Source organism: Cryptosporidium muris, genomic scaffold (assembly GCF_000006515.1).
Source record: "Cryptosporidium muris RN66 scf_1106632353993 genomic scaffold, whole genome shotgun sequence".
In the NCBI taxonomy this organism is placed as follows: domain Eukaryota; phylum Apicomplexa; class Conoidasida; order Eucoccidiorida; family Cryptosporidiidae; genus Cryptosporidium; species Cryptosporidium muris.
Window position 1 is genome coordinate 1,378 of NW_002196584.1, and position 25,118 is coordinate 26,495.

At 26.2% G+C, this 25,118-nt stretch overlaps 11 protein-coding genes across 11 annotated transcripts, besides 33 other annotated features; 4 read left to right on the forward strand and 7 right to left on the reverse strand.

Moving 5' to 3' along the window:
• Positions 1–141: part of a microsatellite that runs on past the window's edge.
• Positions 142–251: a sequence feature (AT_rich).
• Positions 252–360: 109 nt separating this feature from the next.
• Positions 361–409: a sequence feature (AT_rich).
• Positions 410–466: 57 nt separating this feature from the next.
• Positions 467–770: a sequence feature (AT_rich).
• A 106-nt stretch (positions 771–876) lies between these two features.
• Positions 877–1,101: a sequence feature (AT_rich).
• A 66-nt stretch (positions 1,102–1,167) lies between these two features.
• Positions 1,168–1,313: a sequence feature (AT_rich).
• Positions 1,314–1,410: 97 nt separating this feature from the next.
• Positions 1,411–1,497: a sequence feature (AT_rich).
• Positions 1,498–1,542: 45 nt separating this feature from the next.
• Positions 1,543–1,660: a sequence feature (AT_rich).
• Positions 1,661–1,859: 199 nt separating this feature from the next.
• Positions 1,860–1,960: a sequence feature (AT_rich).
• Positions 1,961–2,091: 131 nt separating this feature from the next.
• Positions 2,092–2,143: a sequence feature (AT_rich).
• Positions 2,144–2,339: 196 nt separating this feature from the next.
• On the forward strand, positions 2,340–3,679 carry CMU_002560 (ATP:guanido phosphotransferase, C-terminal catalytic domain-containing protein; the record flags this gene model as incomplete). Its single annotated transcript, XM_002142741.1, has 1 exon — positions 2,340–3,679. The coding sequence occupies exon 1, from the start codon at positions 2,621–2,623 to the stop codon at positions 3,677–3,679; it is 1,059 nt and encodes a 352-aa protein (XP_002142777.1). The 5' UTR covers positions 2,340–2,620.
• An 824-nt stretch (positions 3,680–4,503) lies between these two features.
• CMU_002570 (patched family protein) lies at positions 4,504–7,923 on the reverse strand (the record flags this gene model as incomplete). The annotated part of the gene is made up of 1 exon (XM_002142742.1): positions 4,504–7,923. The coding sequence occupies one exon, from the start codon at positions 7,921–7,923 to the stop codon at positions 4,504–4,506; it is 3,420 nt and encodes a 1,139-aa protein (XP_002142778.1).
• A 282-nt stretch (positions 7,924–8,205) lies between these two features.
• Positions 8,206–8,262: a sequence feature (AT_rich).
• Positions 8,263–8,354: 92 nt separating this feature from the next.
• On the reverse strand, positions 8,355–9,914 carry CMU_002580 (protein kinase domain-containing protein; the record flags this gene model as incomplete). The annotated part of the gene is made up of 1 exon (XM_002142743.1): positions 8,355–9,914. One exon carries the CDS (start codon positions 9,912–9,914, stop codon positions 8,355–8,357), a length of 1,560 nt encoding a protein of 519 aa, XP_002142779.1.
• Positions 9,915–10,181: 267 nt separating this feature from the next.
• Positions 10,182–10,409: a sequence feature (AT_rich).
• A 28-nt stretch (positions 10,410–10,437) lies between these two features.
• On the reverse strand, positions 10,438–11,010 carry CMU_002590 (sybindin-like family protein; the record flags this gene model as incomplete). Its single annotated transcript, XM_002142744.1, has 3 exons — positions 10,438–10,607; positions 10,688–10,877; positions 10,957–11,010. 3 exons carry the CDS (start codon positions 11,008–11,010, stop codon positions 10,438–10,440), a joined length of 414 nt encoding a protein of 137 aa, XP_002142780.1.
• Positions 10,609–10,668: a sequence feature (AT_rich).
• Positions 10,885–10,915: a sequence feature (AT_rich).
• A 3-nt stretch (positions 11,011–11,013) lies between the features above and the next one.
• Positions 11,014–11,231: a sequence feature (AT_rich).
• A 42-nt stretch (positions 11,232–11,273) lies between these two features.
• Positions 11,274–11,348: a sequence feature (AT_rich).
• Positions 11,349–11,566: 218 nt separating this feature from the next.
• Positions 11,567–11,630: a sequence feature (AT_rich).
• Positions 11,631–11,650: 20 nt separating this feature from the next.
• Positions 11,651–11,736: a sequence feature (AT_rich).
• Positions 11,737–11,846: 110 nt separating this feature from the next.
• Positions 11,847–11,869: a sequence feature (AT_rich).
• Positions 11,870–11,940: 71 nt separating this feature from the next.
• Positions 11,941–13,461, forward strand: CMU_002600 (thioredoxin reductase, putative; the record flags this gene model as incomplete). The annotated part of the gene is made up of 1 exon (XM_002142745.1): positions 11,941–13,461. The coding sequence occupies one exon, from the start codon at positions 11,941–11,943 to the stop codon at positions 13,459–13,461; it is 1,521 nt and encodes a 506-aa protein (XP_002142781.1).
• A 10-nt stretch (positions 13,462–13,471) lies between these two features.
• Positions 13,472–13,534: a microsatellite.
• A 155-nt stretch (positions 13,535–13,689) lies between these two features.
• On the forward strand, positions 13,690–14,245 carry CMU_002610 (uncharacterized protein; the record flags this gene model as incomplete). Its single annotated transcript, XM_002142746.1, has 2 exons — positions 13,690–14,121; positions 14,183–14,245. The coding sequence occupies 2 exons, from the start codon at positions 13,690–13,692 to the stop codon at positions 14,243–14,245; spliced, it is 495 nt and encodes a 164-aa protein (XP_002142782.1).
• Positions 13,830–13,954: a sequence feature (A-rich).
• A 36-nt stretch (positions 14,246–14,281) lies between the features above and the next one.
• Positions 14,282–14,338: a sequence feature (AT_rich).
• CMU_002620 (maf-like protein, putative) lies at positions 14,332–14,979 on the reverse strand (the record flags this gene model as incomplete). Its single annotated transcript, XM_002142747.1, has 1 exon — positions 14,332–14,979. The coding sequence occupies one exon, from the start codon at positions 14,977–14,979 to the stop codon at positions 14,332–14,334; it is 648 nt and encodes a 215-aa protein (XP_002142783.1).
• A 1-nt stretch (position 14,980) lies between these two features.
• Positions 14,981–15,047: a sequence feature (AT_rich).
• Positions 15,048–15,057: 10 nt separating this feature from the next.
• Positions 15,058–15,092: a sequence feature (AT_rich).
• A 153-nt stretch (positions 15,093–15,245) lies between these two features.
• Positions 15,246–15,356: a sequence feature (AT_rich).
• Positions 15,357–15,390: 34 nt separating this feature from the next.
• Positions 15,391–15,427: a sequence feature (AT_rich).
• A 131-nt stretch (positions 15,428–15,558) lies between these two features.
• Positions 15,559–15,743: a sequence feature (AT_rich).
• Positions 15,744–15,782: 39 nt separating this feature from the next.
• CMU_002630 (GIY-YIG catalytic domain-containing protein) lies at positions 15,783–16,943 on the reverse strand (the record flags this gene model as incomplete). Its single annotated transcript, XM_002142748.1, has 1 exon — positions 15,783–16,943. One exon carries the CDS (start codon positions 16,941–16,943, stop codon positions 15,783–15,785), a length of 1,161 nt encoding a protein of 386 aa, XP_002142784.1.
• Positions 16,944–16,945: 2 nt separating this feature from the next.
• Positions 16,946–16,968: a sequence feature (AT_rich).
• A 32-nt stretch (positions 16,969–17,000) lies between these two features.
• Positions 17,001–17,029: a microsatellite.
• A 221-nt stretch (positions 17,030–17,250) lies between these two features.
• On the reverse strand, positions 17,251–20,997 carry CMU_002640 (insulysin, putative; the record flags this gene model as incomplete). Its single annotated transcript, XM_002142749.1, has 1 exon — positions 17,251–20,997. One exon carries the CDS (start codon positions 20,995–20,997, stop codon positions 17,251–17,253), a length of 3,747 nt encoding a protein of 1,248 aa, XP_002142785.1.
• Positions 18,533–18,557: a sequence feature (AT_rich).
• Positions 19,753–19,790: a sequence feature (AT_rich).
• A 164-nt stretch (positions 20,998–21,161) lies between the features above and the next one.
• Positions 21,162–21,195: a sequence feature (AT_rich).
• Positions 21,196–21,425: 230 nt separating this feature from the next.
• CMU_002650 (40S ribosomal protein S6, putative) lies at positions 21,426–22,094 on the reverse strand (the record flags this gene model as incomplete). Its single annotated transcript, XM_002142750.1, has 1 exon — positions 21,426–22,094. One exon carries the CDS (start codon positions 22,092–22,094, stop codon positions 21,426–21,428), a length of 669 nt encoding a protein of 222 aa, XP_002142786.1.
• Positions 22,095–22,142: 48 nt separating this feature from the next.
• Positions 22,143–22,163: a sequence feature (AT_rich).
• Positions 22,164–22,769: 606 nt separating this feature from the next.
• Positions 22,770–25,034, forward strand: CMU_002660 (G-patch domain-containing protein; the record flags this gene model as incomplete). Its single annotated transcript, XM_002142751.1, has 1 exon — positions 22,770–25,034. The coding sequence occupies one exon, from the start codon at positions 22,770–22,772 to the stop codon at positions 25,032–25,034; it is 2,265 nt and encodes a 754-aa protein (XP_002142787.1).
• Positions 25,035–25,118: the final 84 nt, after the last annotated feature.

Genomic DNA, 25,118 nt, shown 5'->3' on the forward strand with positions numbered 1-25,118 from the left:
TATAAATAGTAATATAAAATTTGTAATATTAATATAATATTTATTAATATAATCATATCTAAATGAATATTAATGTTATTTTTATATTTTATTATCTTAAATTTATCATTATATTAGTAATACAATAATTATATTAATATTTATAAATAAAATAGATTTTATAATAAAATATAGTGACTTAATAAATAATAGATTTTTTTTACTTTAAATGAATAAGAAATAATAAAAAGTATATTATTTTATAATTTATTGAGAGTATTTACATTTATAAAAAAAATTCCAAAATTAAGATTTTGTCTATGCTTTGAATTTAGTTAGCAAAATAATTAGAGTAAAAAAAGTATGAATAAGAAATATAGCAATTTATTAAGAAATAATTATGAAATTAATTCTTAATATTATATATTTTGAATGACTTATTTTGAATATTATAATACATTAACCAAAATTATCTTGGTATATTTCTAATATTTATATTAATAAAATCAAAAATATATTAATAAACTTTTAGTCTATTTTTAATATTTTTAATATTATTACTTTGACTAAATTAGTATTTTAAAATACTTATAAAATAGTATTATGTAATTTTAATACTTTTTTTTCCTTTATATATATTTCTAATATTATATATTATTTAAATTTAAATACAATATTTTAACTAGTCTTATAATATTTCTTACTTTTAATATAAACCTTTTTCAATATTTTAATTTAAATAATTATTTATAAATTAGAAATTATTAAAAATAAAAATAAATTATTAATTTCAAACTATATTAATTTTAATAACTTGTTAAATATGATTAGGGAAGTTGTGGATATAAATAAAACTTGAATTAAAAGTTAATTCAATATTATAAATAATCCTGTATGTAAAAATATTTATATTTTAAATAATTATATATTATTTTTTATAAACAGGATTATTTATAATAATATATAGTAAATAAACTGATCAATAATATCTAATAATCATCTATCACTATTTTAAATTAAATAAAATATTAAAAAAACTATTCAGTATAAATTATTTAAAGTTTCATTATTATTTTTAAATAATCTTCTAATAATTTAACTCTATATATTAAAATATTTATTCTGGTTATACTTTTAACTTAGTTTCCTAATTATATCTAATTATTGTTATTACCTACTGTCATAATGTTTTAATCTAATATTACAAAATATATATGAAATTAAAATACTTAATGAAAAATTGAAACTAAATAAATATCTTATTTTGATAAGATATTTATAATATATTAATTAGATTTCATTAAAAAAAAAAAAAAATTTTACTATTATATTATGATTCTTGAATTATTTTCCTAATTTAGTATAATCATATTATTAATAAGTTATTTTCAAGGAGTAATGAAACAATTTTTTTAAAAATATCTAAGAGGGTATATATTAAATATATTTCAGGATTATTTATATATTATTTTTAATAATGATCTTTTTTTTAAAAGTTTGTTTAATTATATATTTTTACATGTGACTAGTAATACATATCTAAAATAACCTTGTACACTTAAGTTTATTTATATTATTAAATAACAAATTAAATTGATTTTATTTAAGTATAAAACATTATAATTATCGAAGATATAGATTTTTATAGATATTTTATTTAATAGTAAATTACTTTATTTATCAAGTAATTTAGTTTTTACTAGTGTATATATTGATCAAAAAACAAAATTAAATTAGAGTTATTAGTATATTATTACCTCAGGAGTATAATATGATGATCTCTTAATTTACTTTATAAATATTGAATGGATTTAAAAATAAAAGATAGTTATTCTCGAAATATATAATTGCAAGATCTTTGTAATTAGGTTATTATTTGCTATAAATATATAATTTATGTTAATGTAATATTAGAATAAAAGCAAAATATATTTATGTTTAATATATTAAATTTGTATTATATTATTAATTTTTATTTAAAGTATTTCTAATATCACTAGATCTAATTAAGATACATAAACCGTTACCACATAGTATATTAAAGATATATATTAGATTTAACCAGTCTACATGACATATTTTAAGAATTTAAGAGATAGTAATAGATAATTGAAAATATTTTAATAAAAATTATAATATATCTAAAATATTTATCAATATATTACTAAAAAGTTGTTCAAATAAGATTGCAAATCTTCTTAAACGTTCGAGTATCAGAATGTAACTACAATACATATAAGACGTAGACATTACTCAGCCACTATGTTTTAAAATATTAAAGCTTGATGTTTAGTAGACCTACCTGTCAGTTATACATATCTATTGTAAAATTCACTAATTGTCATTTTTATTTATTTGTAATGAAAATCCCTATCATATTTTTATCCATTATATCAAGCATATATATAGTCTCTGCGTATAGACAGAATTCTTTATCTGATAAGGATTTTGTTTTGGATATGATGACCTTCAGAGTTTCTGCTAGTAAAAGTTTACTATCAGATATGTTAAGCCGTTTATTTCCTACTTTGACCTGTCAAGAACCAAGTGAATATAATGTTGAGACATTTGGAACTGCATTGGAGAATTATCCAGATTTAAGTAAACACTACTGTTATATGGCTAAGTTTTGACAGAATCAATGTATAAAGAATATTACAATCTAAAAACTTCAAATGGATTTACATTTGATCAGGTTATTCAAACTGGTGTTGATAATCCTGGTCATCCATTTATTACTAATGTAGGAGCAGTAGCTGGTGATGAGGAGTCATTCGAATTATTTAGGGAGTTTTTTGAAAAGATTGTTGAAGTACGTCATGGTTTCATGAGACATCAAATTCAAGAATCTAATTTAAATATAGATGAATTGATTGAAAATACAATTGATGAGAAATATGTGATATCTGTTCGTGTAAGGACAAGTCGTTCTGTATCTGGTTTACCATTTTCACCTGCAACAAATAGATACCAACGTAGACAGGTTGAGAATATTGTGTCTAGTGCTTTGAAGAGTTTGACTGGTGACTTGGCTGGTAAATACTATCCCCTATCATCTTTAACTGAAGAAGAAACTCAAAGACTTATTGATGATCACTTATTATTCCAGAAGCCAGAATCACCACTTTTATTAACTGCTGGTATGGCTAGAGATTGGCCAGATGCTCGTGGTATTTTTCACAATGAAAAGAAGGACTTTCTTGTATGGATTAATGAAGAGGATCATATTCGTATTATATCTATGCAGAACGGTAGCGATATTCATGCAGTATTTTCTCGTTTCTCTAAAGCTGTGAGTGAAATAGAAACTTCAATGTTGATTAACGGACATAAATTTGCATTTGATAAACATTTCGGATACTTAGCAACTTGTCCTTCAAATTTAGGTACTGGATTAAGAGCTTCCGCTTTAGTTAAGATTCCATTATTAGAGAAACATCCTAGATTTATGGAGATATTTAAGCCACTTAGAATGCAGCGAAGAGGAACATATGGTGTAGATTCTCAGAGTATTGGTGGGGTTCATGATATATCAAACTCTGATAGGATGGGAAGTACTGAAGTTGAACTTGTAAATACTTTTATTAAAGGAGCTACCAAGATTATTGAATTAGAAAAGGCATTAGAAAGAGGGGAGGATATTTATGATGACATTGACAAGATTGTGACTCTTGCCGAGAAAATTTCTCCATCAGTATAAACAAGATAAGACATACTAGTGTGTGATGTTGAAATTGTCTAGAATCTAGTTAGATAACAAAGTGGTAGTTATAGAAAGAGGGTTATTGATCTACATAACCTAGGTTTTTAATTTTTGTTGTCATAATTCCTTTATATTTTAGAGACAGTTTATAATTCTCTAAATCTCTCTATTTAGAATATTAATATATATTGAGAATTCCTGTAGCAATAGATTTATATATAAGAAATAATTAGATGGAATTGCAATAGGAATCTATTGAGATTTTAATAAAGTTGTTAGGAGAATTTTTATTGGAATTTTAATATTTCTGCGCCATTCTTAATAATTTCGATTTATTTCTGTATTAAGTGAAAAAATATGTAGTTTTTGTGAATTTTTACAATAGTTATATTAGATATTGCAATTTTATATAATTAATCAGTTCAAAACTATTTCAGATCAAGGCTATGATTGCATTATAGTAATAATTCAATATATTTACAGTATAATAAATCCACTATTTCATTGACCATTACTATTTATTCATACTATACAAGTTTTATTCTGTTTTAATACTGATTAGTTAGATTATTGTAATTTGGTTTGTAAAGAGAATAAGTGGGAATTATAAGAAATGAAAGTTTGCTTATTTTTGAGTTAGTTGATGCTGATTGTTGTTTTGGGTTATATTTTTCCTCCCATATTATTAGACTTTTTGTATCTTGTACTAAGTTTTGTAGTAAATTATTACTATTTCTCATATAAGTACTTAAAGTAGTAATTACATCTCTTATTTTATATATTGACCTTTATTCTTGTTTATACTCATTTCAAGTGATTTTTTAATTCTTGTAGTTAGGACCAATAAAGTCTACAGTTTGATTATATTCTTTACTAGTAAAGGTTTGAGTTGAACTATTATTTGCTTGAAAATCCCTAGAAAGAATTGCTAATGTAGGTTTACTACAATCACAGCTCTTTTTTTTATTTTCATATCCATTTTTTAACCAGTTTGACATTTCCAATTCAATGTCATTGGTATTACCAGTCAATCTTCCAACTATTGATAATAATACAGGTAGAACAATAATACCATGGAAGAATCCAAACCCAACGACCATTACCATCATTTTAAAAAATACAGTAAAAATGTAAGAAGTACTTCCAGATAAAACAATAATACCCAAAAATGTTGACATAGCACCATGGCATACAGGAGCTCCCATTAATCCTAAGCACTCAATCATTCTATGATTTCTTGTTTGTCCATAACAATGAGAGAATGTGTGTGTCATTAAAGTTGAATAATCTACTGCAAAACCCATAGATAAAAGTAAATTAATCATGCTTACCATATTAAGTTTAACATTCCAATAATACATAAATCCAAATAACCCAATGTCTATACAAGCCATCAATACAATCACAAATAATCCAGACATTACCTCAGGTATCAGCATAAGTGTAATGAGTTCAATAGCAATTCCACAACTTAGCATATTTGAAAAACATTCAGATAGTATACTCAAGTCACTTTCATAAAAAAGCATCATATAATTGTATGCTACAACTTTAAAAGGTAATTTAGGATGTTTCTCTTCAGCCTCACAAACTGCTCTTATTGCACTCATCCAATCTGCTTTTTGTTGAGATGTCTGCATTCCTTTAACAAAAAGTCTGATTCTATAAGTTACTAGTTCTTTGCCCTTCCAAACAAAGTCATATGCAAACTGTTTATAGTTACTGTCCGGATTATTATACAGCTCATCATATAAAGTAGTTTGAAATATCTCTTTAGATCCTCCTCTGAGCAATTTAGCTAAATTTGGATTTGATATGATATTTTGTAATGGATCAATAACTCTCTTTGTAGATTCTAATTTTTCTAATGTTAATACGAAATCAAAGATTCTCTCCTGAACTTCACGCTTCCACCATTCTAAAGTTTCTGGAAAATAAACATCTGTTGGTACATCATACTCACCAAAATATTGAATAAAATCCCTGTCAAATCCCTGTAGATAGCTTGTTTTAGGGGCTAAATCACGAAGATCAAGGCCACTTTCCATCTTTGTAAAACCATATATAGATACAGATAAAAAAGTTATCCATAATATCAAAACTGCAAACTTTACTAAAGGTGTTGCCATTAAAGGTCCAATTGTATGAAGCATTATACGCCTCGTTGATCTACCAACAGTTCCTGGAGGTTCAACCAAAAGAGTTTGTAATAAATGTTCTATATTTGAAACCTGGTTATAACAAGATAAGTCCTCAGTAAAAATTTCATTTCTAGAAGAGTCTTGTTCATATTCTAACTCTCTTGTTATTAATCTATTTTCATAAAATTTCTGTGAAATATTACTACAATCTGTATAGCTTGATGATATAATTTGACTTTCATTAGTTGATGTATCAATTTTATTCTGATCTAATATAAGATGATTCTGCTTCATAGGTAAATGAAATAAACTTTTTATAATTCTTTGAGTTAAAGATTTGTTATAATAATCAGAATCTTTTACTGGATATAGTTTAATATTATACTCATCTAGAATTCTCGATAAATTATAACTAACAATTGCAAATGAAGTTGCCTTATCAATAGGTAAGGATCTTCCTTCTAAGGCTTCTTTTTTTGCCCAAATATCTGCATCAGTCAATTTTGGAACTTTGAAAAAGTGCAATCGTCTTATGCTCTCACGTTTAGCATCAAGACAAAGAACTGGAAACATAAATATAAAGACATAAATATAAGTAAATATGATGGAAGCTGCAGAAAAAATACAAAAATTCCTTATTGACATATAGGGTTCTCCTACAGCTCCTATTGAAAATGATACAAGGCCTGTACACATTGTAATTGAAATCCCAATCACACTATCTTGTAAAGTCAGCATACAACGTTCTTTAGTACTTGTTATTGTATACCCAGTTGAATATGCATTAACTATTACAAAAAGATAATTAACAGCTGCTCCCATGATCAAAAATGGAGTAACTAAAACGGTTGGAACAAAAGATACTCCACATATTGACATTAATCCCATACCAGAAGCTAATCCTAACAGTGCTGCAAATAATCCTGCAAGTCCACTATATGTTTTCATCTTGTACAAATCAAAACTGAAATTAGCACTTCCAACATAAAAGAATAATAATGCAAACGTGAGACCAACCAGTAATATATCAGAATTTTCAGATGTAGATGCTTTCAATTCATCATCACGACTTCTAAATGCACTGAATGATAATCTTGCACGTCCCCAATCCCTATTTTCCTTTAAAATATTAATTAGGGCCTGTTCCCACATCATATTTCTAATCATATTTGCATCTGTCTTATCATCAAATATCTCATATGCCATTAGAAAAGCTTCAGCACTTATAATACAGTCTATTTGTACATCTGAAAATCCTGGACCTTTTTCAGAAGGCATTAGAAGTTCTGGATGTAATATTTTAGATACTAAATCAGTTGGTAATGTTCTTATACATGGAATTGTCTTCATCTTCCCCAGTATATAATCTGGAAGAAATGCTTGTTTTCGAAGATTAAATACAAAACCTCCTAACATATATAATTCAGGTGGTTTACCATTTAATAAAGCTTTCATATCCAATATACCAGCCTCAATTACACTTTGAACTGAGCATGTTTCAAATGAGGTCCTTGTACAAATATCATTATATGTCAAAAATACATCATTTGGTAAATGAAATGGATCTGTATCAACTTCACTATTAAGTTTTGTATTCTGATTTGAACCTAATAAGCGTGAATCAATATTAACACCAACTCTACGACCACCAACTGCATCTAAACTTTCTCCCCTTACCAATTTATTTATATGAGAAACTATCTCTAAAAATTCCCATGTTAAAACATTCTCTCCTGGTGTGTTTGATGTAACTATAATCAATTGAGTTCTACTCTGTATATTACTAAATAATTTAGTATGTAATATTCCATGATCTCTAGCTAAACTATAAGGTAAAGAGTACAATTGTTCAGCAGAATCGACCCATTTAGGGATACCTGGAATAAATCCAATACAACAAATCAATGTAATTAAAATAGATCCCAATATAAACCACCAAGGATTCTCATATACAATACCACCAAATATTCCAAATTTTGTTGCAACAAACTCTACAATTTCAGGTTGTATATTTGCTAATTGTTTTAGAAATGTTGTAATTCTTTTGAATGGCTTCCTCTTTTTTACATCTACACATAATTGTTCTGATCTTTCTTCCATTATAAGATATATACATATATTTTGCAAATCCTAGTAGTTTTATAAAGCACACAAATTCCATCACTTTCAAATGCAACGCGTGAATTAGTAATGCCATCATATAATTTATATTTATTTCACTGTATATTGACATGATCGAATTATTGTATTGCAATTATTTTAGCGGTTGTAGTTATAAATAACTATCATGTCCAAAATATATAAATGATATATTTAAGCTGCACAATGTTATATAGATTATTATTTAAGATTATCCAACAGTAATATCACTTATTCTCATCCAAATTTATAATTATTTTTTTTTAATTTATAGATATAAACCAAATATATATAAATATTGCGATCTTTACCAATGTCAAGAAATATCTGGCGCCCTTTAAAATCATATCTATTTATATATACTCAAATTAAATACCAAAATTTGCTACCTATTATGGTATTATATTGTTTTCTATTATCAATGATCCAGGAATAATTAAGTTTGGAGAATAGAGTTGAATCTCCTTAAGAAAATAATATCGTAATTCTTTTTCTGTCATTACATTCCAATCATCAAAAGGTAAAGTCACTTTTTCATTAGAAATTACTTCCAATTTCTCATTACGTATATTCTTAAAAAAGGAATGACAAAGAGCTTCTTCAACAGTTATTCTTTTAATTGGATTAAATACTAACATCTTTTTCAATAAGTCAATAGCTAAATTTGATGCTCCAGGAAATCTAGCATGCATATCAATACCTGAGCGCTTATGAAAAATCCTGATATATCTTTTGGCATCTTCCTTTTCTAATATATCAATATCCTCCTCTTTTGGAGATCCTAAAATATTAAAGATCATATTTAATTGATCTCTATTCCCTCTTATTTTAAAACGATAATCTTCACCTTGATGTTTATTATCTGGAGATAAAGGAAAACAACTACTTCCAGGAAATAGTGGACTTCTGTCACTATAATATGCAACATTTTCTTTTAACATATTTAATAATTCTGCAAAAATACAACCAACACTCCACATATCAATAGCTTCTGTATAATTTTCTTGTAGTAAAATTAATTCTGGTGCACGGTACCATCTAGTAACTACATGCCCAGTTAATTGCCGTTTTAAATAACGTCCTGCTGGTCTGTAATTATCATTACCATTTGAATTTCCTTTATTATCAACACAATTATATTTTGAAATTAGATTTTCTTGTGATCTTACTGTTCTAGCTAATCCGAAATCACAAATCTTTACTCCACAATCTTGATTAACTAGGCAATTAGCAGGTTTTAAATCTCTATGATATATTCCTGCTGAATGAATATATTTAAGACCAACTAATAAATTATAAAGCAGAGTCTTTACATGAAGCTCTGTCAAATATACCGGAGTTCTAAATAATTTCTTGAAGTCACTATCTGCTATCTCCAATACTAAATATATCTCATCAAAAGTAAGTAAATTATCAGGAACACAAATATCCAACACTTTCACAATATTGTCATGATTTAATCTATTTAATAATGCAATTTCTCTAAGAATTCTTTTACAATCTACTAAATCTTCAAAAACTCTATGAATTTTTTTAATTGCAACTAGACGATTCTCCATAGTATCATAAGCTTCACAAACATGACCATAAGATCCTGTACCAATTAAATGACGAACCTGATATCTAGAAGGTATACACCAATGATTATGAAGTTGAGGAAATGATGATATAGAAGATAAGGATGAAGCAGTTGTAGATGTAGTTTTTGTATTTAACATACTTTGATTTGTACAATTAATATTTGAAGTATTCGTTGTATTCATTTTATTACCAGACTTTTCCTTTGAATTATTCCATTCTTTTCTTAAATTAGAATCATTTTCAATTGATATTACTCTAGTCTGTTTTTTTAATGTCTCAATTTGATTATTTTCATTTATTCCATTCATTAATTTTGTTGATTTCTCATTATATTCTGAATCTATTTGATCATTTGATTCTAATCCTATCATTATTCTTAATTTCTAATGATAATTAATATACAGCTAGAGACTCCTTAATTTCTCTTATTCCTCCTATTTATGCATATAAAATATGCAATGCAATTACAAAGGATACTTTCTACTATATCTGCATGCAACTCCGGTACCTGTCAAGTTGTTAGATTATGGGGGAGATGTTGGCGCGAAAACGAGACAATAGAAAGTAAAATATATGGGCTAAAATATTCACTATTTTTTCTTCTTTTTATTTTTCTCTTTTCTTTCTATAATTCATACAATTAATTATTAATATTCTAGATTTTATAAAGTATATTTCCTTATATTATTTTAAATATTTATATTTCATTTCTTCTTATAATAATAAATTTTGCTATTATCCCAATATTTTATTATACTTATACAAATATTATAATAAAGTCCTCTATTATACTTTTAAATATATATTATAAGTATAATTAATACTATATATTACATATAATTATTAAATAATAAATATTATATATTCATTTCTAAATTTCTTAAGAACCCTACTTTATGAAAATATCCTATTAATCTCCTTCTCAAACATGTAACAACGAATAGGCATATCAAGATCATGAAAAGGATTCTTTAAAACATAATCTGTATAAGCTTCATAAACTTTCTTTAATATAGTTTGAATACCCTGAGTAGAAGGACTAGCTACTATGAAAAATCTTAAACCTAAATATTTTATTAAGTCATATCATATAATTAATATAATAATATAATTAATAATTTTATTCATATCTAAATATTCATACCTGTCATAGTTTCAAAACATTCCAATCTAAATAAATCTGTCATTATCATATTTATACCACCCTCATTATTCATATTAAATTGTTTAAGTGACTTAGTTGGTGATAACTGTCTTGCTATTGTACATAATCCATGAAATGTTGAAGCAAGACGAATTCTATCATTTGCAGTTAATAGGATATCAGTAAAATCCTAAAAGATTTAAAAAAAAGAAATAAATTATATATAATCACCTATTAAGATTAATAATAAATCCCAATATTAAGCTAACTTTTTGGTATATTAAGCTTCCATTCTTATTATTTATATATAGAGAGTAATACATTAGTAATATATAATTTAATATTTAAAGAAAACAGCTTATAAATAAAAATGATAATATTTTTATTGTATCAAATGCGGTATTATAATTTTATTAAAACTAAATTATTTCGTTTTAATACTTGTTTACACTAATTATAAGTGTTATATTATTATTTGTAATATAATTATATTGTAAAGTGCTACTATAATAAATTTGTATATATTTTAATATTGATAATATAACCATGTTTAGAATAATAGAAAGTAAATATTTTGGTAGATATGATTATTTAACTTTAACTTTATAGTATATAAAATTTTAAACAAATATAATTATAGAAAATAATTTCTTTAATAAATGTATTTGAATATTCCATTTAAACATATTACTTAAAATCTTATTATGTAGATTATTCTTATTTAGTCTTTTTTTAATTTTACAGTTAATATCTAAATTATTGAAAGTTTATAAAATACATCCCTTAATTAAAACAAATTATTTAGAATAAGAGCTCTGTAATTTTACACTAAACAATTTATAAAGAATAGATATTTACTAATTACAGTAATTGAACAGGTATAATTTTAATTATAATTGTAATTATTATATGATTATAATTTTCAGATATTTATATTAATTTTCCGTATAAAACCCTCCCTTCAAAAATAAACTATTAAAATAAATCAAAGAAATATTTAATATATTTATATACTATAAATATTTTAGATAAATAATTTCTAATTTAAAGAGAAAAGGAAAAAAGAAAAACCATCGAAACATCTTGTTAAGTGTCTCAAAAAATTAATACATCTTTAGGGCGGTAATATATACGTGGATATTTATAAGTTAAAGTTACCTTATAATTTATATTAATATAATTGATGAACTTTTTAGTTGTAGACAGAAATTCTCTTATTTCCTACTTTTTTTATTTCCTTAAACTTATTGTTAATGTCTAAAGCATCAGCTGTCCACCTATCATTTATGTACGACTTAATTGTTATTGGAGGGGGTTCTGGTGGTTTAGCTGCTGCTAAGGAAGCTGCAAGACTTGGAAAAAAAGTTGCACTATTTGATTATGTCAAACCATCAACTCAAGGTACAAAATGGGGTCTTGGTGGTACATGTGTTAATGTTGGATGTGTTCCAAAGAAGTTAATACATTATGCAGCTAATATAGGTACTATATTACATCATGATACTTCTAATTATGGATTTGAAGTTACATCAACTTTCAGATGGAGTAATTTAATACAAACAGTTCAAAATCATGTAAAATCTCTTAATTTTTCATATAGAAGTGGATTATTTAGCTCAGGAGTTGAATATATTAATTCTTTAGCTAATTTAGAGGATAGACATACTGTATTATTTAAAAGAAACAATGAAATAATGAAATATACTACAGAACATATATTAATTGCTGTTGGAGGGAGGCCTAATATTTCTGAAAGTGTTCCTGGTGCTTTAGAATATGCTATAACATCAGATGATATATTTTCTCTTTCTAAACCTCCTGGTAAAACTTTAATTGTAGGAGCATCATATATAGGACTTGAAACAGCTGGATTCTTGACAGAATTAGGATTTGAAGCTATTGTAGCTGTTCGTTCAATTCCTTTACGTGGTTTTGATCGTCAGTGTTCTGAAAAAGTTGTTTCTATGATGAAAGAATATGGTACTAGATTTCTTGAAGGTGTTGTACCTATAAATATTGAGAAGATTGATGATGAATTAAAAGTTGTATTTAGTAATGGTTATACAGAACAATTTGATACAGTAATTTATGCAACAGGAAGATATCCAGATACTAAATATTTAAAACTTAATGAAATAGGGGTACATCTTACATCAAATAATAAAATTATTGCTCCTAATGATACAACTAACATTCCAAATATTCATGCAATTGGTGATGTTGTTGATGGACGTCCTGAATTAACCCCAGTAGCAATTAAGGCAGGCATTTTATTAGCAAGACGTCTTTTTGGAAATTCTAAAGAATTTATTGATTATAAATATATACCTACAACTATTTTTACACCAATAGAATATGGTTCTATTGGTTATTCTTCAGAAGCTGCTATTGCAGAATATGGTGAAGATGACATAGAAGAATATCTATTTGAATTTACTACATTAGAAATAGCAGCATCACATCGTTATAAAGTTGAGTCAAGTAGAATGGATAGTGGTGATTTTTATATGTCACCAAATTCATTTGCTAAGCTTATTACAGTTAAAAGTTTGGATAATAAAGTTATTGGATTTCACTTTGTTGGTCTTAATGCTGGAGAAATAACTCAAGGTTTTTCTTTAGCAATTAAACTTGGTACTAAAAAAAGTGATTTTGACTCTATGATTGGCATACATCCCACTGATGCAGAAGTATTTTCAGACTTAAGTATTACTAGGAGATCAGGTGAATCTTTTATTGCAACAGGTGGATGTGGTGGTGGGAAATGTGGTTAGATCCATGTATTAATATTAATAATAATAGTAATGATAATAATAGTAGTAGTATAGTAATTGTAGTAATAATAATGGTGTATAGTCATTAATAGTTAGATGTATTATTTTTGACAGCTTTGTTATGTAAATTAGTAGTTAAAGTTAATTTTTTTCCCCGTTAGTGTACACAATACCGCTTGCATCTTAATACTTACCTAGAATTTTATTACTATTAAGGAATTTTATAGTATGGATAAAGTCTTAACTGGTTATAATTCTGATGAAGATATAAATGATACTATAGATACTAATATTAAGATAGAAAGTATAGAGCCAAAGGAAATATTAAATCATAAATATAATAATGATGCCATTTATAATATAGAATCTAGAGATGAAGCCATAAATAATAATAAATATGAAAATAATCTATTTTTAAATATAAATATAAATTCAGAAAAAAATTGCAATAAAACTAAAAAAACTAAGAAAGTTAGTAAGAAAAATAAACATATGATACATTTTATGGAAGCTGATTTAAGGGACAATATTAAATGTATTAAACAACAAGATTTATATACAACTTCTGCAACTAAAAACTTGAAAGATGAATCAAATAATAGACAAACAAGAAATTCATTCGTTTGGAGACCTAATATAAATCAAAAACGAAAACATCAGGTATGTCTAAATAAACCCTCATCTTTATTACAATATATTTATAAACCCTATTTTAATATAGATAACATGGTTACTACATGAAGCAAATGAATTAAAAAAAACTAGAGATCAAATAAATCCCTAGAAATTATATACAAATTTATAATGTGTAAAGTATCTCTTTTTAAGAAAAAAAAAAATTTATAAACTAATAAACTAATATTTTAATTATTATTTAGCTTGTTTAATTGAGAGTTCAATTAATCTCTTAGTTTCTATAGAAGATATTCCCATAATATTGTCATGATCACCCTCAATATGATCTACATAATCTTCTAATATAGGACAATCAATAGCAAAACCACCACAAGTGTTCCCTATTATTTTAGAATATAAAACAGCATTTTCTATTACATATTGTGGTATTATTTTAAAATATACTCTTGAAGTAACAACAGTGTCAATAATCGAATTTGAGACATTATTATATATAGCTATTCCAGAAACAACATCTACATAACTATTACTATATGATTTAAGAAATTGTCTTTTTTCTTCATTATCCACTGGTTTATTCCTAATTTCTCCATCTTTATATGCTATTGAATCAGCACATATAACTAATACTTTACTCATTAAACCTTTATTATTGCTATTTAATATATTATCTGATTTCTTTAATACTGCTTTAAGTTTAGCATGGGATAATTTTAAAACTAGTTCTTGCGGAGAATCTCCATTAATACTTCTTTCATCAATATCAGCTGATATATAATCTGAAATATTCACACCTGCTTTTTTTAATATAACTTTGCGACTTTCAGATGTAGATCCAAGTATAACTTTATATGGACATGTATCTAAATTATTTGTATTCATCAAAATTAATTTAAATAGTTTGTTAAAATTCCTATTTAATAAATAATTTTAATAAAATATATATTTTACCGCTAGCGGTAAATTTATGATTTATTTTATGATAATATTAATTACTATCTACCCTAATTATATTTTTGGAAAAAAAACAAATTAACAATGCACCAAAAAATTATATACCGTTGTTATAACTATTTGCATGTAATGTAATAAAAAACTGATAAAATTCATTCCCCTAAAACTTTTTAAATCTCATAAATGTTTAGAAGTTTAAATATATAAAAATATAATGGTGTTATTTTATATAGATATAGATATTTTGATTAATTATAGTATTAGATAAATACATAATTTCTTTAAATATTAAATACATAAATATTGCAAATAAGAGACATCTAGAAATTATTAGAAGACATTAATATTAGTATTTAATATTATATTTAGATATATTGGATAATACAAAAACACTTTGTATATGCAAAAATTCTGTATAATGAAGGAGAAAAAGAAAAAAAAGAAAAGGAACTGAAGCTTTAATTTTAATTCTTATATGGAATCAATATAAATACCAAATAAAACATCTATTAATATACATTATATTAATATAGTCAATTTAATAACATATTCGAATTATTAAATATATTATTAAAAAAAAAAGTTGACAATTATATATTAAAATTTTATTTATAAAAGTGATAAAGTTAATATTATATAAAGATGGATTTATTATTATATTTATTAAATAAAAATTGATTTAATAAAAATATCACTATTGCTAAAAGTAATAAATATCTGTAAGTTCATGCTTAATCTGAATCCACAGTTAAATCTATAAAATCAAATTTTGATGAACAATCTTCAATATTATAATCTACTCCAAAATCATTAAAAATATCCATAGAATTAGCAATACAAGTTTCAGATATAAAGTTAGTACAATTTTTTTCAGTATCACATTTAGTATAAGTATAATTAGATTCAAATTTGTGAGGTATTTCTTGTTTATCTTCCTGATGATCTTTAGTATTAGATAAAATATCTGAAACTTTAACATTATTTGTGACTATATCAAGCCAATTATAAGACTCAAAACAAACTGGACAAGATACTCTTTTTGGTATTAAAGATATTTTAGAATCCTGATCATTTAAATTTTCATCCCATTTAGATATACATGATATATGAACAAAAGAATCATCACAACAAGGAAATACTATGAATTTCCGATTAAATTCTATTTCAAGATTGCATAGAATACAATTTATCTTATTTTCCTCTATTTGTAAAATAAAATTATTATTGGGTATATCAAAATCACTTTCACTATCAGATATTGATACTTGTTTATTTTTTAGTATGTCAAAATTTATTTGGAAAAATTCAGTATTAGAGCCACTATTTGAATCATTACATATACGTAAAAAACACTTAAATTCTCCCAAATTAGGTATATCAAAAAGTATAAATTTTGTAGGAACTATTTTAGAGAAGATATCAATCCAATTTATAATTATATCTGTGGAATTTCTATCCATTATATAAATACTTAAATTCATTTTGCACCAAGGCTCAATAGATACCATACATAACAGTATTCCAATACGCTGTTGAACACTCCATTGTTTCCTATTTAAAATAAACTTCCCAGATTTTTTTGAAACTTTAGTAATTCCCCAAACTATTATCTGAGAACGAGTTGCCTTACAAATATGAGGATGTTGCCAAACCCACTCAAATCTTAAAGCTGCAATTCTATTTGGGAATCCATCTATACAAATTGCCATATACCATGGAATTCCACTTTTAGTTTTTTTAGCACCTTTCTTAATTTCACCATTGTGTTGTCTAAGCCTTCGAACTGGATTGACAGTATATCCAATATAACTAGCTTTTTTTTTTGATTCAGAAAGTAATAGGTAACAAAAGTGGCTTGGAATATTTATCTTAAGACTTCCAGACATTTGCATTCATTATTAATTTAAATAATAATATCTAAATACCTTTTTTATGATGAATGAAATTTTAAAAAAAAAGAAAAGAAAAAAAAAAGAAATTTCCTAAGAACCTCCAGAGCCAAGCCAAAAATATTAGAATACTAACCTCCAGTAAATAATAATTATTGAAATTTAGTGGTTCAAAAACTTATCATAGTACTCAAAAAATACATATTATTTTTTTTAACACTAATAGATTAGAAGCAATAATAAAATTGGTTACAAGAAAAAAAAACCTAATTTAATTATTTAGATTACAAAATATTCTCAATTTTGAATATTATCCTTTGCAACCACAATATGTATGTTTATTTGAATAATTATCTTTACATCTAATATAAAGGTTTTCATTGTTTGACTTTTTTTCGCGTAAAATATTTTGAACTGAATTGATATATTCATTTTCTTTTATATTATGCAAAGAGCTGAAACGTTTTGACATAAATATATTCATTAAAGATTTAATTTCCTTATCTGAAGTTCCACTGGCATCTTTTGCATTATTTATTCTTACAGAACACTGAAATTTATCATTATAAATTGAATAATTTTGGTTTTTAGAATAATTAAGCTGACTTCTTGTGGCCCTAAGCTTACCATTTAAATTTAGATTTAGTATCTGAGATTTTTCTTCTAATTTAATTTTAATTACTGAACTTAATTGTTCATTTAAAATATCATGACATTGCTCATCTGTTGGAGGTGGAGCAATCTGATTTGATGATATTCTTTGATTTGTATCTGAAATTAAGGAATTAGAAAGAATAGATGTACTTGAAATTGCATCGTCACTTTGTCCTTCTAATTGTACTATAACTAATCTTCTATTTTTTGAAGGTTCAATTAAAGAACCTAATTTTTCAGATGTAAATATTGGTTTTTTTAAAAATATATCAGTAGCTGTTTCTATAAGATCACCCTTATAAAAACAAATTTCATGACTGATTATCATTTTGGAAAAATAAGCTACATAAGAACTTAATGTTTCTAATTTTTGAACAGATTGAGATGCAGGTCCAAACCATTTAACTCTTTTATGAAAATCTATTAAACTTTGTTCTGAATCAAATTGTTTTTTTAAGGAATGAAAAATTTTTTTAAGTGCATCAAAAATATGGCACTCTAATGTATTAAGACTTCTATCTGCACTTTGTACTGCTCCTACTAAAACCATTGATGGAGTTGCTATTGATACACCTGCAAATGCTACATATCCATCCTGCCAAGATGTTCTTACAGTATCATAAAATGGTACACTAATTAATTCTCCAATAGTTGAATATATTGATGTATCTAATAGATCTACAGGGGGTGTCAAAAAATTTGCAACAATTGCATTATTATAATCAGAAGAAATAGGATTTTTGGCTGTAACTATAATATCTGCAGGTAAATCTAATACTCCATCATGTACACATTCTTCATAGCTTATAGGTTTTTGTATTGCATGATCATATATTGATTTAACATATTCATGTGAATTTATAGAGTCAATATTACCAACAATTAATGCATCTACATATCCTTCTGAAAAGTTTTCATCTATATGATGTAAATAATCCAAATAATTAATATTTAATTTTAAAACAGCATCTCTAAGTTCAATTTTAGAATAATAATTTGATAAATAGATACTACTTGCAATATCTATCCCTACTTCATATGCTAATACATCGCTAAAACTTGAAATTTGAGATTTAAAATTAGATAATGCCTTATTAAATTCAATCTCTGTAGGTTTTTTATTTCCAAATGGATAAGAATTTTTTATTCCATCTATAATATTTTCAAAATTTGAACTATATGCATCTATAGCAGTTATGAATCTACCTCTATTAAAATCTGTTATGGTTGTAGCACCACATGCAGAGAAAGGTGCTATAACCTCTTGATATCTTTTATCCATAACTATAGCATGTATTTTTGCATATATAATACCAGATATATTATTATTTATAAAACTACTGGCTAGCCGTTGTACAAAGGTTAAGTGAATAGCTGGAACCTTGTGTATAGGTCCTTTCCAAAATATAGTTAATTTTTCATCTTTATATATACAACAAGGTTCATATACAGATAAAATTTTGGTTCCATTAACAGTTCTTCCATTTTCTTGATAAGAAGGACAACTCGTTTCATTTAAATTAATAATAGAAAGATTTTTTGGCACACAAGATAAAATTTCATCTATATTCATACTTTCTAGTTCATTTATAGATGATGGTGATATATGAAGATCTTGTAATGTATAATTTATATCATATGGATCAAAAGATTTGATCTCTTCAGAACTTTTTAAAGAAAAATCTTCATCTGAAAGTTTGATAATTGAGGCTCTATTTGGAGTTAAAGTATCTACTAAAGATATCAAGACTTTTTTTTGTATTTCGCTTAAGTTATTTTTACTAAGAAATTTATTTGGAGTATGATATGCAGAAATTGCAATTTCAGGTTCTTTAGGAAACATCAACAAGTTTTCTGCTGATTGTGATACTAATTCAGCTGTATTTCGAGTTTCTTCATATTTGAAGTCTATATTAGCCATTTTTGTATAATTCTGATAAAATGAATTTAACCAATTATCTTCATTTTTTACTTTATTGCTTAAAATATCCATATAATTTGTAACTAGATCAGCTATTTTCTGAGTAGTTTCATCATTAGTATCACTAGCTGTTATTAAAATACCAATAATTGAATATTTAGTTGTTATATGATCAAAAAATTCTATTTTATGAGCAAGTCCTTTATTATAAAGTTGTGTATAAAGCGAATTTCCACCTTTATTTTCTATATAATATTTAATAAATGAAAATATTTGCCACTCAGCACTTTCATGCATTAAAGTCATTGAATTAGATTCATCAGGCCAATATATCATAATTAATGGGGGTGAAGAATTCCCTCTTTTAATTTTGATTAATTTAGAGACAACAGGTTCTTCATGAATTATTTTCTCCAATTCACCTAAACTATCTACAGTAGAAGATCCGATATTATTGAAATCACTTGGTTTAATTACTGAATTATCTATTTTAGTCGAAGAATAAGAACGAGATGATGTTCTACCCTCTACAGTTGCAATACCTGCTGTAGCCTTTGAACTTGGTATCACATTTACTGCTTGTTCAGCTATCTCTTTAAGTATAGATAAATTATAAGGACCTTTGACTACAAGAGATATATTATCACTAGTATAACAAGAATTATGTAACTCCTTTAGAGCTGCTGTTACATTAATGTTTTTTTCTTTAGGATTTTTAAATAATGTATCAAAATTCCCAGTACCAAACTTCCTAGCTGGACTATTTTGAGGAGCTTGAAATAATGCTAATTCTAGCATTAGTCTAATTATGTTGGGTATATTCTTTTCATGTTCTTGATTTACTGCATTTATTTCCGCAGTAACAGTTTTTTCATCCATAATTGGTGACTTTAACATAGTAGTAAAGTAATCCAATATTAATTTTAGCTTTCTTGGAGGAGATAAAACATAATAAACTGTTAAATCAGACGTTGTATATGCATTTGCAATACCTCCATTTGTTGATAGAAATTCATCCCATTCTGTAGCATTTGGGTGTTGTTCACTCCCTAAAAATGTCACATGTTCCATTAGGTGTGCCAAACCAGGTAAGTTATCTGGATCTTGATAAAAACCACAACCAATAGAATATGCAAATGCAGCTTCTCTAGATCCCTTATCAGATATTAATAGAATACTGATTCCATTTTCCGCAGTAAAATAATCTATTTCAGTATCTGGGGATAACTTGCCTAATGAAGAAAATGATTCTAATGATGCACCTTCTTTTATTAGGTCCTCATTTGTTAAATTTCGTGACCATCGTTTTTTTTTATTACTAAAGCTAGCTAAAAATGCTTCAGATGCATATGCTTTGTCAATTATAGAATGAGCTTGTAACTTTTTTGATATTTCAGATTTCAGACTTTTGCAAGAGTTAAAATTTGCAAATAATAGATATATCAGATATATTATATGTAAAAATTGCACACTAAAGCTCATCTTGAGCTGATTTGAACTTTCACTATTTTTTTGAAAGTCTGAAAATCTCTTTAGTTCTAAGTACTTTTTCAATATGCATGCAAAAATAGACCGCCCCAGGGCGCTATAAATCTAGTTATATTCTAGCTAGAATATGTTAGCAGTTAGCCTAAGTTTAAGCTTAGAATTTATTTAAATAACTAATTATATAAATATAATGAAAATGAACCAAGAACAGGTTTTATAAAAAAAGGAATAAATAGAGATAGTAAAAGAAGATAATATTTTAGAAACAAAGACTAGGTTCAGTAAAATTACAGGTACCCTACCCTTAAGATGGAATTAAAACTGGGCAAAGAGTCATATGGTTAGCTATTTAAAGATAAATAATGTTACTACATAAAGTAAATCCGCAACAGTTTATACTCTGCACTGCCTGTGTTATATCCTTAATGAGTTGTTACATCTCGACTGGCTTTAATTTTTGAAAGTAATGCAGCATATTCATTCTTTGCAGCAATAGCATTGGCAGAACGTTTCTTTAAAGTCTTAATGTATCTTTGTTTTCTTTGAAGCCTTTCCCTTGTTACTAAACGTTGAATCTTTGGAGCTTTTGATTTGTTCTTCCCCTCAATTACTCTCCTAATAACATGCTTACGTACATCATCAGATTTAGCCAAATTAAAGAGTTTTCTAATCTTAGATGCTCTTTTTGGACCTAAACGTCTTGGTTTTTCACTATCTGTTAAACCTGGTATATCTTGTTCACCCTTCTCTACAACAACTAAATTTAATACAGATAAATCATGTCCTACAATGCAGCCACGAACTGACTTTCTCTTTTGCTGACCAGTGCGACGAGGACGGTAGCACTTCATTCCCTTCTTAAATAATAAACGAACACGGCCATTCGTCAAAACACCTTGCATCATTGGAAATCCCTGCTTGTCATTTCCACCCGTAATTTTCAATGTATACCCTTTAAACTCATCACCCAAGAAGCTACACTCTACTTCTGCACCAATTCTTCTTTCAAATAAAGGTAATAAGCGTTTTTCATCATCAATTTCGATACACTTCTGTAATCCAGTCGTAGGATTCGCAATATTTAACTTCATTCTCTATTGCTAGTCAAAGAAGGTCAAAACAAAAGGAGAATTTCAACGTTAATAAATTTTTTAATATTACAAATAACTGTCCCTGTAGGCGCTAATTTTGTTTCTACATTCTTTCTTGCTACATTTAGGTATATATTTTATCCGCTCTTATTTGTCTGTTGTCTCTAGGCGACATTTTTAGTATTGTGTCTCCTTGTAATTAGTAGCAGATAAGAGACGCCGCCAAGATTATTTTTTATATGAGCGGGTAAATATGAGTGAGAAATTAATTCTTAGATGTATTATTTTGTTTTAAAAACACAAACTATTTATTGAAGTGTAAGCAATTATAGAATAAAGAAACATTTTTTCGCTTCACTATACTTCCTTATCTTTCTAGGGATACATACAATATATTAGCTAATTTTTGCAACATTACTATAAACTTTGAATATGTACATAAATTATACCTCTATTTCTAATTAGTATAATGAAAATAAACTCAATTTTATAAACTTTCGGAGAAAACAAATAGTATGAAAATAATATCTACATGTTGATACTCTTTATATTCATTACCCTATTGGGCGGTAGGAGCTAGGTCTTATCTAAGAATTGGCTGTAAACTGAAAAGGAGTAATGCTAATCTTTTAAATATTCAAATATAAATGAACCTCACATAAGAATATAGTGAATATGGACAATGAATTGCCTAAATATTCTCCAAATATGGCTGAAAGGCGGACTTTTGTGAAGGAAAGTGTGACTTTGAAGAAGAAGTATGGGAAGGGGTATGACCTTATTAAAAGGATGGGATTTTCTGGAGGAGGTCTGGGAATAGATGGTTCAGGTATGACAGAACCACTTACAGTAAATATCAGATCAAAAAATCAGGGTCTAGGTATATTAGAAGGGTCAAATCTACATTTGGGAAGTGATACTCCTAATAAAACGAGCAACACTGACAATCAGACTAATATTAAACGCGTCAAATTGGTAGATATTAGTACAGATACTAAAGATATTGATGATATTAGTCAATTTGACGATATAGATATATGCAATTGTTCTATATTTAGTGATACATCAAGAGCACTTTGTGACATAAAGAAGCAACTCTCAAACGAAAATGATCATTTAAAAAATCTATTATTTGAAACTGAAGAACAACTTAAAAATTGTCTCAATGATTATAATAAATTAACAAATAGGCTCAGTATTTTAAGAGAAGTTGAAGTAATGACTAAATCATTATATGAGATTTTCAAATGTCTTGAACACGAGATGGTTTTAATTGAGGAATATTATTTTACTGCTGATAGTTTATTTACAAATAATAATAGTGAGAGAATTGAACTCTCTATGGAAGATCATGTAAAATTTTTAAAATCTTTCGAAAATTCTATTTTGAACTTTAATAAATCTTGCAAGAGCTACTTTGAGAACTACAAAGATTCTATATGCTTAAAAGTAACGATGTCTTATCTACCCTTCTTTAATATAATAGAATGCATATTATTGAGTAATCTTGAAAAAATATACACTAAATTTTGGAAACCATCAATTACTCCAAATTATGGTGTAGAGTTGTGGCATGAAATTTATTCTATTTTTCAGTTGCTTAATTCTGAGAAATATGACTCTGGTGAGTATGTATCAAATTATGATAGTCTTGTTACTAATACAGTTGGACAAGGTCTAAAACAATACTTTATGTCATGGGATCCTATAAATTGTAGTGAGGTTGGATTATCTGTACTAGAAATATGGTCCAATTTACTTCCTAGAGATTTTATAAATAATAAATTGCTAAATGGGATCATTTGGAAAAGACATTATGAACAACTCCAAATTGAATATACTGAAAAGAGAGATTTAGAATATAATATTTATGATTACATAAAAAAGAATAATATAGAATATAAATGGCTACTATTATGGTTACCATTGTATAATGAAACTGGAATGGCTACTACAGTAGCCAAGGCAATAATGAATAGAATTTCAGAAATATTAAAGACATGGAAGCCACCAGATTTATGGCCCATTTATATGCTAAAAATTTGGCGTCCTATATTAGAAGTACCCGAAATTAACCAAGAAATGGATTGTATACTGGATTCTTCCTTTAATGAATTTGAGAAATTAATGTCCAACTCAATATATCCAAAGCTTCAAACTTATTTAAATGAATCCCTTGATATTTCTATTGAAATCCAAATTAATGACTCATGTATTCAATATATTTTGACTTGGTTTGAAAATGAAATATTGTCTATCAATACCTTTGTACAGTTATATGCAGAATGTATTGGTCCTAAGTGGATCAATTGTTTACTACAAACTTTGAAAGAAGTTAGGAAGTACAGTTATTTAGAGCAGGCAAATATTCACAAACGGAAATCATTATGGCTGAAAATATATGAATGGTATAAATATTGGAAAATGAATATCCCTAAACAAGTACTTTCATCTTCAATAGTAAAGACATTTCTTATTAAGGGAATGATTCTAATTGATTTTCACCTTAATAAATATTCAGAATTATCTTCTAGTGATAAATCCAAGACCTACAGATGGATTGACCACAAAGATACTTATATACCATTTATATTTGAAATGTCCAAAGCTGAGCAAAGTAATATTATATTACGTAATACTCTTGAATGGGTTTGTGGTGAATGTGGTCTATCATTTAAACCTCGTATAGGAAAGATGGTTAATGGCAAGCAAATATTTTGTATGGAATATATAGATTACTATAAATTAATAACTACAAATAATTCTATGTACTTCAACATAAAACCTGAAAAAAATAAGGTACTATTTTATATCCATGATGGAGTTCCATTTTACTTTGACAGTTCCAATTCAAAGGATGACTTGAAACTTGATAAAGAATGGAAACCTCTAGCGGCCTGCGATTTACTTTCCCAATTAGGGATTACTTTAAAAAGGTAATACACGATAGATAGTTATAGACTTCATATTCATTTACAGAAAACTATATATATATAAGTTTATTTAGTTTAGAACACTTATAAT